Source organism: Lathamus discolor, chromosome 4, assembly GCF_037157495.1.
Source record: "Lathamus discolor isolate bLatDis1 chromosome 4, bLatDis1.hap1, whole genome shotgun sequence".
NCBI classification, from domain to species: Eukaryota; Metazoa; Chordata; class Aves; order Psittaciformes; family Psittacidae; genus Lathamus; species Lathamus discolor.
The window spans coordinates 113,784,029-113,800,484 of NC_088887.1; the positions used below are offsets into that span (position 1 = coordinate 113,784,029).

The 16,456-nt window shown below is 38.5% G+C and overlaps 1 protein-coding gene across 3 annotated transcripts in view; it reads right to left on the reverse strand.

Annotated features, from left to right (window-relative positions):
• CFAP300 (cilia and flagella associated protein 300) overlaps positions 1–16,456 on the reverse strand; it is a 22,708-nt gene continuing 6,252 nt past the window's right edge. For 2 of the 3 annotated variants that reach the window (XM_065678704.1, XM_065678702.1), the window contains exons 4-7: positions 14,018–14,184; positions 11,429–11,601; positions 4,552–4,618; positions 1–345 (exon numbers count right to left, since the gene is read on the reverse strand). In XM_065678704.1, the coding sequence (XP_065534776.1) occupies positions 214–345; positions 4,552–4,618; positions 11,429–11,601; positions 14,018–14,184 (539 nt within the window). In that variant the 3' untranslated portion in view covers positions 1–213. The remainder of the gene's footprint in view (positions 346–4,551; positions 4,619–11,428; positions 11,602–14,017; positions 14,185–16,456) is intronic. The other variant, XM_065678703.1, reaches the window with a different exon arrangement.

Here is a 16,456-nt window from a genome sequence, read left to right on the forward strand (position 1 = left end):
TCTAGAGAAGAAGCTTTTATTAGATCAGACGGGTGAAGGGAGATGTGACAAAACTGCCGAAGAAACAGCTTCAAGAACTATGCTTCTTAAATACAGAGAGCCTTTTATCACTAACCGCAGTCACATCGTGTAACTGAGGAGCGGCCCCTCCTCGCCGGGCAACTGGGCAGTTCCTACCTGCACTGTAACACCAGAGGACGGTCGGGTTTGTAACTAGTCTGTAAACAAGCCTCCACCGAAGCTGTGATACAGAGTGTTCACGTGCCGCTTGCAGGAGTCCACAACCAGGTAGGCAAAAGTCTGATTGTGGCTTTTGCTTGAAGGGTAACACAGGCCATTAATGTCCTGCGAGGGAGTGGGAAAAAACCACAGTATTAGTGACAACGTGGATACCCATGGGAAGTTCATAAAATCTAACTGAAATTATCATTTTCTTCCAATTGTAACGGTTTATTTCATGGCAGAATAAAATAAATACACCATGGTTTATTTCAGCAGCATTATGTCTCCATGAGGATCTTGGCACTACAAAGTGCACAGTTGCTCTGTCTGAATAGTTCCAGTTACCTTGAGGTAAATGTAAAATTAATATAAAATGTAAAATATAAAAGTAAACATGTAAGCATGTGTTTACACAATTAGAGCCTGAAATACAGATGATATAATGATCCAATCGTGTTTCCTTTTAAAAAGAAACAGATTTAGGAACTCAATACATAAAGCTGCTCTATAAGCTAAAAAAAAAAAAAAAGTAATTCTGTAAAGCTGGCTTTAAACTGACGGAGGGGAGATTTACATTAGATATCAGGAAGAAATTCTTCACCGTGAGGGTGGTGAGACACTGGCACAGGTTTGCCCAGAGAAGCTGTGACTGCCCCATCCCTGCCAGTGTTCAAGGTCAGGTTGGGCGGGGCTTTGAGCAACCTGGTCTAGTAGAAGGTGACCCTGCCTGTGGCAGGGGGTTGGAACTGCATGAGCTTTAAGGTCACTTCCGACCCAAACCATTCTAAGAGTCTATGAGTACTTCTTTTTCACTGAACATTTGCTACTGCATCTGTTCAGTTTCAAATGTTTGTGTTTAAGAAAAGCCCTCATTACAGCTCTTACTAACAACTCTGAACCGTTATTGAAAACATTCTGTATGCCAGTCCTCAGAAAGGGTCTGGAGGGAGTCTAGGCACAGCACCTTGCTCCCAGATCCTCATTCTGAAATAACCACGTTGAGCTGACAACCAAAGCAAGAACTGGGCTCTTTATTTTCATGCCCTACATCTGCACGTGTCAAAAAAAGCTTCAGCATTGATAGGGCAGCACAGCGTGACACACGCCCCTAATCCAGTCGGGATCCAATGACTACATGGGGGGAATTTTGGAGGGTTTACATTTAGTCTGGTAATTGAACATCTGAAAGATCAACAAATGCATGGCTGACACCTTTCATTTAGAACATGAATATCTCCTGCTCCCCAACAGCTTCATACAGCAGTTGAAAAAATACAGGTTCTGCTCCACTTTTCCGCCTGAGGGAAATAGCTACGTTGCATGTATTGTCTATGTTCTCCAGGAATATTTTGAACTCCCAGATCAATGACTATTCCATATTAGAGGCACATCTCACACGTTCTTTTGTTGAAGAACATTGTTTGCATAAAACAATCCATCTTTTATTGGACCAAGGAAACATGCAAAGTGTAACATCTCTCCAAGGTTAAGGCTCAGCTTAGAAGGAAAAGGTCTGGGTTCCTATTTATACCCCAAGAGCTACTTTTTATGGTGAATTTTATCCCGTAGCTGTTACTGACACCCCGTTTTATCTCCTGGTGTTTCAAAGAGGATGATCTTCCTTCTGTATGTTCTGGTATCTCCCTTTGGGGGACTATTCAAAATCCTAAATATTAAATTAAGGTATGCACCACTATACAAGCATTGTTTAAGACAAGTAGATTTGACAATGCTTATTCACAGCATTTTCTGATGGTAGTCAAATTCTGCAAGCTAGAAATAGCATGCTGCTTTTAAGCAACCCAGCACACTAGCTCTGTAGCTCCAATTTTAAGATGCCTGGCTCTCTAGAGGTGTTTTCTAGGGATACATGTAAACCAAACAGTGGATTCTCAAGTGCAGTAAGGAGAGCAAGTTGCAAGTTTTTACAGTAGTCAGCATTGCAATGCCTTTGGGCCTTGATCCATAACTAGCCTAAGCTCATGCACAAGACTGGAAAAGGAGCAAGAGAAGACCAATGTCAAGATGTGGTTGCTAGTTAAACATTTTCCCATTGCTACTGAAGATCCACTTCCTGCAGTCCTTATGGAATTGACCGATGTCAGTTTGGGTTCTGGTGATGAGGCGTTTCAAGAAACTCTTTCATTATATGCAAGCCCCAAAGTTCTAAGGGGTATTTGGAGTTCCACAGAGTACTTGGACAAAAGATTTAAAACTCTTTCTCTTGTGATGCTCAGGTCTATCAGGTTGTGATGCTAAATGGATCTGCAGACATGTATAATTACACCTTAATACCTGGAAATATTTACATCTCTATAGCAGCCTTTTTTAGATATTGTTTCCAACACAAGGGCTTCTTAGCCACAGCTTAAGAACAAAATGAAAAGGAAGGGATGGTATTCAGGGTTGTGTTACATACAGTTCTTAATCTCCAATTCCATTTGTACTTGTGCAAATATGCAAGTATATATATTTGTCCACTAATCAATCCAGCTTGCAAAAATGTGTGTTCTGGTTTCTCAGCAGCTCAAGTCACTTTGACCAGAAGAGCTTTTTATTATTTCTGTCAGACTAAGAGGGCATGACCATTTCTTTCAGATACAAACCAAGGCAATAAGCAGTTTTAAAAATTGTCATATGAACGTTCATATTATAATAACACACTCTACAGTTATTTACCAGAAGAAGCCAAAAACTAAATCTACTTTTCATCACAAGCATGACATTTGTGCTCCAGTAGGTGCCCTTCCTGTAATTTCCAAGTAGGGTTTAAAGAACTTTGATCCACATAGCTACCACATAATCTAGACATACCCTTTTAAGCCTTTCTCTATTCTGAGAGAAAATTCTTCAGGATGTTCCTTAATGGAAACCAGAATTTCACAACTCTCCTTTATCTCACAAATTTTCAGAATGTGCAGAAAAGCCCAGTTTTCCCCAAGGGCCACAAGGAGAAGAGCCTGCTCTGGATTTACACTGGATTTTCTGTTGTCCATCCATGGTTTTATTTCAAAAAGTTGCCAAAATCTGTCTTCTCTCTCCTCTCTCCTCTCTCTCCTCTCTCCCTCTCCTCTCCTCTCCTCTCCTCTCCTCTCCTCTCCTCTCCTCTCCTCTCCTCTCCTCTCCTCTCCTCTCCTCTCCTCTCCTCTCCTCTCCTCTCCTCTCCTCTCCTCTTGCTTTCCTCACTTCTCTTTTTCTCCTCTTACTCTTTTTTTTCTCTTCTTTTTCTCCTCTTCTCCTTTCCTCTTTTTTTTTTTTTTTTCGTACTGATGATTTTTAAGGTATGGCAAAGACAGGGAAACTCTTGAAAAATACTATTCATCTACATAGGCATAAAAATCTGCAAAGTTCACATCAATACATTTGATTTGATGGGGAGGCAACAGTAGTAATAGAAGACCACCAAGTTACCAGTGTTTTGCTTTCTTACTTTGTTTTTATTACAGTCTGCAACCTAGAAGAAAGGTAAGTTTTGCTACTTCCATAAAGTGCTTATTTTCAAAAACCTTTCAAAAGCCTTTTATGAATCACACATAAAACTTAACAGACCATGACCCACAGGTGAACAACTGCACTGTTGACAGCTTACAGGGAAGTCTGTGCAGCCTGAAATGACATCAGCTAGTTCTTTTGAAAGCAGGTACATTATCTGACATTTAATTATTACATACTCTGGTTACTCAAGAAGAATTTGGAGGAGTTCATCCTACTGTAACACTTAAATGACAGATACACTGAATCTAGTAAACAAGCAGACAGTTCTCAGACTTATCTTGATGGTAAATGTATGATTTTGCAAGAGAAACAGATAGGAATGAGACTTGACAAGGGAGGGAACAAGAGGTGAGCAGTCATCTCACAACCCCAGCCTTTCTGCATGCTAAACTTCCCTGAAGTCTTTACAGAAACAGATGCGACACAAGCTATTTTGAAAGCTCTAGCAGGATTCCTAAAATCAGAACTATACAAAGTCAAGAGTGGATTCTTAATCCTCACTGCTATCTCAAGTAGATCTAAACTCAGAATTACTCAGACCTTTTGGTGGTTTTTTTTTTTCCGCAAACTAGTTTATAGGTGACTATTATAACTTCTAGTGTAATCCAGTAAACCTATTTTTAGTGAGTAAAAATAAAACCTTAGTGGCTATTGATGAAAAGTTAGTAAGGGGATGAGAAAACAGGATGGGATCAGGGAAAGAGTTAACGAATAAAAAATAACAACTATGGAAAAATATCCCTTAAATATGGAATATTATGATTTCTTTGTGTATCTTCATGTTATGCATGTTACTTCCAGTAAAGTCTTGTATCAAAAATTACTAATACTTACATATGCAGACACTCTGAAGACTGTAGAAATAATGCTTATTTCTTTTGTTTCAGGATTCTTTTGAACACTGAAACACAGGGGAATAATACATACTTAACACATACACTGGGAAATAATATACTTAATACACACACTAAGCACTGATTATTAAATACTACATTTAATAAATACTTTTTTATTGCATGCATTGTGTTCTTGCTCAAATTTGATCCAGATCAATAGTTAAAATTCATCTCATGTCACGTTGACCAGGAAAGCAGTGCTGGCCACTGTTAGACAACATGGATATCCTGACATCTTACTGAAAACCGTTGAATGTGTCTTGTCAGCTGAATTGGCTCTATTGTTTTCAGCTACTAAATCACAGCAGTATTAGCCAGGCCCAGATGACTCCAATATAAAGTTTGCATTTTGATAGCTATGAGAAGTTATCCAGCTAAACATTTTGTGAAAATCTTTTCACATATTCTTTAAGGAAAAAAAAAACCCACAACCCAGTGAACTGCATCTTAATACAGAGCACAAGAATTAGCAGCAGTATGGGTGAAGAAATCCAGACTTTAGCTCATTATGAATTAATGTTGAATTATAGTTTGGGCTCATTTTTCCTCCTTTGGAATGTTGTATATATAGATAGCTGTGCAACTAAGGATGGTATTAGTTCTGAGTTTTTTACATTTCTAGACTGTTTGTTGTGAAGACTGCCATTTCTTGCATCACCATCACTAATAACATTAAGATATTATTGCAAACATCCAGGCATCTCAACATATCTTATACTTAAGCATTTTTAAATGTGTAATTTTTCCTTGGGTCTGGTTTAAGTGATGTTTACATTTCTTCATAAATTACATCATGTAACTTCTATTAATTTATCTCATTTTACAGATCCCTATTTACATTAATGCATTGTGGAGCAGTTGAGCCTTATAAATGCCAAACTTGCACAGTTCCAAGAAATGCATAGCTCAAAATCTGCCTTGTCACAAACAGGTTCAGTTCCCAAGAAAGTCCCAATATAGCCCAGTTGCTGGAGTATGTGTGTTAAACACAGCCCAGTTTACACCACACCAGCTCAAAGCTGTCTGCGACAGCAGTCCCCTACTACCACTGCTTTCGCAAAGCTTCTTTTTATAGGAGCAAACCCCAAATTAACCAACATCACCTTTGCTGATTCAATCTCTCCAACTAATAAAAGAAATTGACTCTCTGATTAACTGATTTCATCTGTAGAGTAATGACACAGTCATGTATGAATTAAGCCTCTACTGTGGAGTTGATCTTTCCTGTGGTGAGTCAGTAAGGAGGCTTTCTCAGAACTTTTTGTTGCAGCTGGCATGTTGGTATACTCAACGGTGGATTGAGACAGCATTGCTGAAGCTTATACTGACCCCCGTTGTCTGCTTTACTACCCCTCGGAAAGCACTGCCTTCCCAGCAGGAACAGCTCAACAGGCTTATGACTCAGCTGCAGTTTACAGACCAGCATATTAAGATAAACTAACAGGGATGTCAGTTTATGCTAACCTATCAGGCTGTAAACCACAGCAGTTCAGAAGGTCTTTAACCATCTCTGCTGAAGGAGTGACAACTTTCAGGACAAGGTATAAAGGGGGTATATAAATGGGATCAGCACTTCCTACCATGTATCACCACCCCAAAAGATACAGTTGCATTTAAGTTACTCCAGCTTCACATTCCTGTTTGGAGTTTCTGGCTTTTTAATTTTTATGTTCTATGTATCTAGGATACTAAAGTAAGGGGTGACAAACAGCAAGGCTTCCTAGTTAGTCTACTGCCTTGAGAAATTTTCCCCTTATGGTTAGCTTCCTGTAAGTCATTTTTCAGACTGTTTATTTTTAGTACTTCTTAAGGCAAAAGAACGTATCTGCCAAAATCAGATGAGTCTTCCCTTGCTGACTTGAGAGAAACCAGGATGTTGCCTCTGACAAACTTACTTGCTTTATTTCTTCTTTACTTTTTTTTCTAAAAGGTTTTAGAAAACACTACCTTGTCCTCTTGAGGATAGTGTTGCCTTAAAAATAGCCTTCATACCCCACTTTGTTCTTTCAAATTGTTAACTTCTAAACTATTAACCAAATATGGTGGTTCATTCATCATTTTAACGTGCATCTATTCTCCTTTTATGAAGGGCAAACTTCCTCATGGTCTCTCAATTAATTTTGGGTTCTATTTATATCTTAACCTTACAGGCAATATTTTATTAGGCTTTTAATCATTAAAATAACAATTCTTTAAATAAACTCATTTGTTATGGGGAAAAGGGCATGGAGATGGCACAGAAGGAAGGAGAAGAGGACAATGACTACAAGATACTGCAGCAGCTGTCACCATGGAGAGACACTGCCAGAAAAATCAGTGGTTAAGTTCAGAAAATAAGATTTAGCAACAAAGATTGGCAGATTATATTTTAATTAACAAGTTTTTGTCATGTAGATGTATTTTAACTAAACCAAAATACTATGACAAGGATGTTGAAATTATTTAGGTTATGCAAGTTATGACAAGACATGGTGTCCTCAACATAAGGAGGACATGGAGCTGTTGGAGCAAGTACAGAGGAGGGCCATGAGAGTGATAAGGGGCTGGAGCACCTCCCATATGAAGACAGGCTGAGAAAGTTGGGGCTGTTGAGCCTGGAGAAGAGAAGGCTGCATGGAGACCTCATAGCAGCCTTACAGTATCGGGAGGGGGGCTACAAGGATGCTGGAGAGGGACTCTTCATTGGGGACTGTAGTGATAGGGCAGGGGGTAATGGATTTAAACTTAAACAGGATAAGTTCAGGTTAAAGAAGTTCTTTACTGTGAGGATGGTGAGGCACTGGAACAGGTTGCCTAAAGAAGTAGTAAATGCTCCATCCCTGGTGGTGTTCAAGGCCAGGTTGGACAGTGCCTTGGGCAACGTGGTTTAGTGTGAGGTGTCCCTGCCCATGGCAGGGGGGTTGGAACTAGATGATCTTAAGGTCCTTTCCAACCCTAACTATTCTATGATTCTATGACACTTAAGTTTTGTATGAATTCAACTGGTCACAGACTAATCACTACTGGATTTGTAAGAGACTACAGGTTGTGTATTAATTCACTAGGAAGGAATTGTTACTCTTTTTACAAAGGAGAAAATGTCTGCCATTTAACAGTTGTATTTGGAAGTCCCCAGCTGGGCTTGTAAAATATCCAGAAGGGTTAATTTCAAAAGATTGTTGCATTCTTTCATAATAAAGCACTACACATGGACCTGCTTTAATAAAATGAAATCTTAAATCTTTTGTCACTATTTTGAACACTTGCACCTTCGAGTTAGAACTCAGGAAAGGCCAGAGAAAAGGCTGTAAGAGAAGTGGGGGGAAACCTGTACCAGGTCTGCCACTCCCAAGCACCAACGACACTTTTGTGGATGTGTGCCAAGGCTCTTTTCCATAGGAAAACTGTTACAGAAGCAAACAGGGATGTTTTATACCTATACAACCATATCACTTAGATATATTTCATCTGTGGGGGCTAATTTTTCAATGCAGTTAGCAGTTAGTAATTATTGGACTATCCATTTGGTTTTCACCAAGGCTTTGGAGCCCTCAAGACATAAAAATTAAAGTTTAAGAAGAGTACATTTTACAGAATTTTTAATACCATGAGAAATATTTAATACCACTCTACAATAAGTACAAACTATCCAATGGAGTTGCAATCCAAGATGAAAAGAAAACAGATGGAGGACAGCAGTCTAAAAAAAGAATTATTTAAAGAATAGTTGGTATTCAACAGAAATTTGAAGGTGATCTGTTTGGTAACTAGAATTTAAGAGATCACTGATCTCCTTAGCAATTGCTCACTGAAAATAAGAGGCCATAATAAAATAATTGTCATTGCTTTGTTTTCTGGCATAATTTGTGCAAAAAAGGAAGTAACAGTGCACAGCATGGACTAGAAATTAGAAATAAAGGCTGTGGCATGAGTGTCCCTCTTCAGGGCTGCATTGCTTATGCTTTCACTGGCCTTTTCTCTCGAGATGGTGGTAATAAAACAGCAACATCATTTTGGATAAATTGGGGGCAGGTAGAAATGAGACAAAGCAAGAGACAACAGTGATTGTGAAGGGGAGGGAAAGTCCAAAATGTCAAGATCAAAAGCTTTTCCCACGGGTCCAGTAGTAACAAAGGAGCAAGAGAAAGATTTCATTAAATTGTGAGTTTCTTTTTCAACTGGTAGTCAGTGTTAATGCCGCCTCCACTGACAGTGAGAAACCAGCAGGCATTTATAAACACAGAAATGGAGAGACACGTGGCAGGTAGATACTGAAGATCAGTTATGTCACATGTACTGAGTAGATGTACTTCAGAACTCAGGAGAATAAGCAAGCTGCCAATTGGGAAAACAAGCAACCAAACACCCAAACACTTACCAAAACAACAGAGGAATGGCTCTGGAAAGAAGTAGCAGCACATGAGAAAAATCACAGAAATATATAAAGGGCCAATAGGAAACAAGTTGAGGGTATAGAAAAAGCAAACCTTGAAAGCAGCCTGAAATCGTTGGGAAGGGTTTGGCAGATTTCTTAATTTTTTTTAAGTGATGAGTACTACTTGACATTGTCACCAAATTTTACATCAGGAAAAGGAAAAAGAAAGGGAATAGGGGGGTAAAGAAAAGCAGTGGTTTAGCACAAAACTTGAACAAGTTGAGGAGAAAACAACTCAACAGCAAAGTGGAGCAATAGAGTGGAGGAACTGATTGGATTTGTGCTTTGTCCTAGGTCAATTCAACAACACAAGAGCAGAAACAGCTGCAGTCAAAGCAGTCAACTAAATCCACAGATTAGAGTAACAAACAGCCTGTTCCTAGTGCGGTGCACTGTTTAAAAGGAAAGGGAGGGTAGAGTTGGAGTACTGATGGATCCTTTTATGTCATATTCTGTATTTCTGAGGAACTCACTTGATTTTCATCTACATGTGATATGGAAATATCAAAACTAATCAGACTGATAAGAAAGCTCTGGTGACTAATCACAGTATTCAAACTCATACACGCAGTAATCTAAGTTCATTATTTCTAAACCATCTTCTTGGAATATCACTAACATTCCATTTCAGTTTCAGTGGTTTCTCTAAAAGTATCAACTATTCTACTGCTACTTTGATCACTTATTTTTGATAAGCTTGGGGAACAGCATGTGACTAAATCAACTTGCACCCTGAAAAGTACTGACCATTAAAAAGATCTGAAAGCTACTTAGAAGTTATTAAACATCTGTAAGTTGCTTTGGTTAAGTATTACAAAAAAATCCCCAAACCAGCCAAATATTTTGTTTTAAATATTTAGTTTGGATACAGCGATCTATACACAAGTGCTACAGAAGTAAAGAAATATTCAGGTGATGAGGAATCACTGGCTCTAATCCTTTCACTGTATCTTCGTTCAGACATAAGTTTTAAGTTTATCCAAAGACATTTTAAGAACAGACTTAATGATGAATGCATCTTACATATTTTTTTCCCTAATATGCATGTGTATAATCTTAAAATAGGAGATGAAATAGCAATTGGCCATCACACCATTCCAAACACAGCTGAGAAGGGAGAAAAATAGCAATTCCTACTTGAAGTAATTTGAAGCCTTTGTAGTGTACATTGCTGTGCATCACCTAGTATTAGCAGAGTTCTTGTGCTATCTCTCATTTCAGAGGTCTGCAATTGTTTTCCATTGTTCAGGTTAATATTGTTCTTTTTACTATCCCACAAATACTTATTATGAGTGGCAAATAATAATATAATATCAAATTTGGTAGTATCATTCACGATCTTCATATTCCCATTAGCTCAGCTGGGAATGAGTCTTTGCATAACTGATAACTACATTCCATTTCCCACTAATCAGGAAAGAAGGAATTTTGTCAATTGGAGAAGTCAGGATATGAATATATCAAAACAGGGGGAAAAAAGCCTTCTTTTCCCCAAATTTGAACCTGTGATCAATCATCTCTAATCTCAATTAAAAAAATTACATAAAATTCCAAATAATTCTATATACCAGACCTGCCAAGAAGATGTGTGTAAGTCAAGTCCACTGTGTCATGTTAACCGTCCTGTTAACATCCAGGGAGAGTAATGAGATACTGGCACAGGTTGCCCAGAGAAGCTCTGTGTGCCCCATCCTTGGCAGTGTTCAAGGCCAGGTTGGATGGGGCTTTGAGCATCCTGGTCTAGTGGAACGTGTCCCTGCCCATAGCAGTGCAGGGAACTAGATGACCTTTAAGGTACCTTCCAACCCAAACCATTCTATGATTCTATCACCCTTAGCTTTATGCTGCAAGAAGTGCATTTGTGGAATAAAGAATACCAAAAGCCAAATGCTTTTAAAAAAAAATAAATAATTAGTTGTAATAAAATATATAGAAAACTTAAAATTTTGACTGAAGCATCTCAATTTATAAATCCTAAGACAAAAGCAAATTGAATGTAGCCCAAGACTATACATCCAAGGCTTAATTGTTGATATTTATCAGTGACAGTAGGAACACAATCTGGTTCCAGTGCCATGCTGTATTTTCAGTAGATAATTACAGAAACAAAAATCCTTGAAATGGGATTGAATTATAAAACACCAATGTCAATATATATAAGAAAAGGTTTTATGTGGCACATATGCCATTAAAATTGCATAGATTTTGGCACTGAACTACAACCGCTGTCACACATTGTTTTGATAGTTGAAGACGAATAAGGTTGCAGATTGATTAGATAACAGCCCCATTCCTGAAGCAGTAATGCAAATGAACTTACACAAATTGACACAAAGTATCTATGTGTATGCATATGTATGCAGTGCATACATATGCAACTGTATAACACAGAGATACTTACCTAACTAAGTCTTTATAAAATGCTTTTGTAGTTTCTAAGTATGGGCCAACTGCATCTTCAAACTGGCAAAGAGTTCCTCCAATGCAAAGGTGCTTAAAAAGACAGAACAGAAATTCCTGGCGATCCAATGGACTGAATATGTCATAATGGTCTGAATCTTCCAGAAGCAAGACCTTGTGGAACAAGAAAATAACAAGGAGGTCAAGTAGATGAAAATTTCTTATTTAAGTTTATAAACAATGCAACTACTTTGCTGTGTGTCACAGAGTTTCTGTCCATATAAAACAAATGCAATAGAGGTGGAAATAAATAAGTACTCCTGTCTAAATTCTTCTTCCAATGATACAGTTATGTCCAAAATTTATAGATAATATAAATCAGAATCACTGCCAGATGTGTGCCCACAAGACCTAAGGGAAGATCTTTTCAAGAGTTGTTTTTCACTGGTTTGTTGCTCATCATGCTAACAAAACAGTCAGCAATCTGAAAATGAACTACCTATATTTCATAGCATGGTGTGGGTTGGAAAGGACCTTAAGGTCATCTAGTTCCAACCCCACTGACATGGGCAGGGACACCTCACAATAAAACAAGGTCATCCAAGGGTCTGTCCAATCTGGCCTTGAACACTGCCAGGGGTGGGAGCATTTACCACTTCTTTGGGCAAAGAAAAAGATTTGGCATGTCAATTACTGCCATTTAGTTTGTCTTTGATAACTTTGCCTACTTTCGCTTTTTCAGTTATCTCATATTTGTAAAGGAATCACAAGGATCTCTCAGGGGGATCACTCAAACTCACACCACTCTTTAGTGCAGACTCTAGTAAGCCTTTATCTGCAGCCTGGATTAACCAGACATGATATCCAGCTGCCTCTATGTGTCTCACCTGCCTTTTGCTGCAATATTATGTGAACACAGAGGACATGCTAGATTAGCCCCAACTGGACACCCTGGTAAGGGTGGACAGGAGTTGTAACTTAGTGCGGCTTCAAGTCTTTCTAGTCACATCAGCTGAACTGCAGATGCCAGCCCAGGCAAACAGGTGAAAGCCAGACATTAGCTCACTGCTCTCTGGCCCTCTTTATACCATCACTACACAACCTGAGTTAAAAGGGGTCAGGGCAGAAACTGTTGCTGATGGCCACTTCATAGGTATCCCAACCCCCCTTCTTGGTTTGAAGCAAGAGAAGACATGGCAGGTAGGAAAGAATGGTGGAGCTCTGCAGCAGAGGGCCACCCTGACAGCAGCAGACAGTTTCTGCCCCCTACAGTCTGCCCTCCCATGGTGCTGGCTGAGTCAGTCAGGTTTTGACTGAAGTTTCGTTCCTGGAAGATTTTGACTCTTAATTCTTTCTGCCATCTTAGGTCTTACAAGTAGGAATCACACTTATTTCAAATAAATGTGAATCCTTCAACTTGCAAATGCAGAAACACACATTGTTTCCAAGGGAAGGAAAATGGAAAGAGACTGAAACTCCAATTATTTCTTATTTTAAATGTTGCCTCTAACTTTCCTACATCCAATACACTTAATTTTCAAGAGACATTTCACATGTATCCAACTTACAAATAAATACTTAGTATTTTGAACTGCTAGGATACAAACCACATCTGAAATTCAAACATGAGCTTGAGTTCTCTCCTTTTCCCAGAACTTTACAAGACAGACCAGTATTTCAGGCCACATCCTGTAACCAGTGTCACTGGTTCAAATACATTGCCTTCAAAGGATTTGCCGAGTGCAAATGAATGCAACTCTATAATTATTAGGTGCTTATGTTGATTATATATACAAGGAAGAGCAAAATCCAGTTCTCCCACACTATGCTTTGCTAATGCTAAACAAACATAAGTAAAAAAAAAATAAAAATTGTTTTACTTATGGAGTAAAAAGAAACACAGGGAAGACACGTTGATTAAGAAGGTGCCACTGAGAGAGAGATTCTTTTTCAGAATAATCTGCTCTCTGACACCTCCACCGGAGTATAACAAACAGGATTTACTTTGCAGGCCTGTTCAGGGGTTATATTTAGTCCTTTTCAAGTGTGCACTGAAAAATAATTCCCTTCCCATGATTTTCTCTCCTTTGTTTCAGGGAAAAGACATGAAGATGACTTTCCTTAAATGCCTTCACATACAATATCATCAGCATTCCTGACCAGGAATGCTTCTGGATGTAGCTATCAATCGAGTACATTCAATTTCATCTACTACCTGGAAGGTTGGATGAACCCACAATTCTGCGTATCAAAGAACCTTTCCATTGGCACCACTAGTTTTCCCCTCCTAGGCAAATGAGTAGCTGCATTCCCCACACTCGCCCCACTAAGCACTGACTACTTGAGACAAGGGCAAGCAGAAGAGGGTTTTACCTTTTTCTCCTACCTAAAAAGGAAAAAGGGTCCACCTGGAAACCAGCATTGCTTTCACACATTTAGGCACTGCAATGCCTTACTCATTTCAATGCCCATTTTTACCATGGAAAATACATATAGTCAGAAAAAGAAAACAAACCACTGAAAAAATGTGTCCTTATAGTACCTAATAGAATATGAAAAATTGTAAGAAATTATACATTGCTATACTGACCTTTCTTAATTCATCAGAGATGAGAATATCATCGTAATAGTCATCATAACATTTTACAATATCTCCAGTTTCTCTAACAATTCCTTCAGAGTAGAGCCGATCAAAAAATGACATGGAAATCTCTGTACAGGGCACCAGTGTAGCTTCAATTTTTGTTACTTTGGAACCTGCAATATACAAGAAGGCTTCACTCCAAGTCTCTTGCAATAATTGAAATGGGAGAATTTCCATGTACTAGTGGTTTTACAGTAATTTGATACAGTGTGGAAATAATCAACTTCTCTAAATGGCTGTGCGTGGGATATTCTGTAAACAAAGTTCAGATCACATAAGTATGACTCAATCACAGAGTCTCTCAGAAAACAAAGCAAGCTAAGAAAGAAACAATCGTAAAGAAAACATTAAATTCATCTGAATGATACTTTCCATTAAGGCTCATGTGTCTGCTCCCCCTGTTGGTAATACTATCAGCCGGAACAAGAGAGAGATGAAACACCGTGTGAACTCAACAGCATGTTAGATCACACCCTTAGAAAATCACATTCCACAGCTTAAGCCTTAAAGAATCTGAGGACAAATACCAAATTCAGCCTGATGCAGTACAAAAGTCAATAGCTGCTAACAGCACCCCACAAAGTAAAACCCAAAGTGAACACAGCCTTGATGAATTTTTGGTTTGCTAAGTATTATATCTGAACTTCTTAAAAAGTTATGCTGTAGCTACTGTAAGCTTTACTAACCAGCTATTTCAGAAGATGAAAAAGGTATTATCAACACCTTTTGTATGAATCTGGAGTATTATCTCTGTACTCATTAAGTGCTGAGTACATTTTTCTATCATTTTTCTGTTTTCTGTGCTTGCAAGTGATCCGAGGCTTGATCCTGTTGCTGATAAACATCTAGTGGGATTTGAGATACCCTACAGTATTTTCCTTAGTGAGGTATTAGCCCATAAGGGCACTTATCTTCTTTATATACAGTGTTACATCTACAAATCTGTATGTGTGGTGTTGGATAACTTATGGCATCTCAAATAGCATTTGATTCCATGTTTAGGAAACTTTGGACTCAGTCCAGTTCCATCTGATCTCAACTGGTCCAAGTGTTCAGACCAAATGTTAGAACACATTCTCTGCTCATCTCCAAGTCACCCTGAACACCCTTCAAAGTGCTTTTGGACAGCAGATGGGAGCATAGGAGAGCATGAACACAGGTGAGCATGCAACACAAGGGCAATGTGCCTCAGCAGAGATAATATTCACAGCATTACATCTTTCCATGAGTTTTCTCTGCTGTAGGTTCCCTTAATGGGAGACCGGTCACCAACATCACAATATCAAAAGGCTTTTGACCATACAGTTAAAGATAAAATTAGCTGTCCTGACAAACTGACCTGAAGGATCACTAAAGATGAGTGTTTAGGAAATGTTCAAATTTCATCCTTGATGGCAGTATTTCAGTAACAGAAACATGACAAAAAAGGGATGATGCTTCCCAGAATGTCATTTCATTCTCATCCTAGTCTTTGCAAGTGTAGCATAACAAATTTCTCTTCCCCCAGAAAAACCTCTCTGGGATTTCTCCCATACATTATTACATGGAGACTGCTTATTCATAGGTTAACTAGGGCTAGCATTTTGGTATCTAACACCAGGCAGCCTGTACCACCTGCCTCAGCAACACTAAGAAAATACTTAAAAAGACGTTACAAACTGATGGCTTGAAAATGTGTCTGCTTAAGCTAAAAATACTGTCAAGACACTTCATAATTATTTTATTGGGCCAATGTGATGTAAAGAAAATTCGCTACAGAGATTCGCTACAGATTTGCTTGGCATCTAATGGCCTGGCTTCACATCTGCAGGTATGACTATGAAAAAGGGTACCATTTATTAAAGAAAAAAGGTATAGAACATTGTCCTACCTGTCCACATAGTGACTATCAAAAAATAATCAAACTATGTAACAAAAATCACAAGTCAGAAAAAACCCAGGGCATGCAGCCACACAGCCTAAGAAAAAAACCACAGACTGCTATTGATTGATTGATTTGTGCTTCCTCCCACCCCTTCACTTTCAGACTCTTCTAACTTCCAGTTCTCCAGCTTTCTTTCACAGGGATAAGATTTTTATTTTATAAGAGATATAATAAGAGCTGAATCAGCCTCTAACATAGAAATTATTTGGTAAAGACCTATGGATCAAAACCTCCATGAGTCAAGACTAATAAAAATCAGATGTTAAATAACGTAAGAAAAACAGAGACATCTTACATTTTCCCAGTTATTGAGCTCAAAGTATAAGAAACTGAGCTATTCAGAGGCCTTCAAATTGTTAGGATTTTACTGGGGGAGGGGGAGGAAAGGAGACACACTTGTGCTTTGAAACAAGATTTTATAAAAACTTTCATCAGTAAAACAAAATAAATCGAGAACCTTG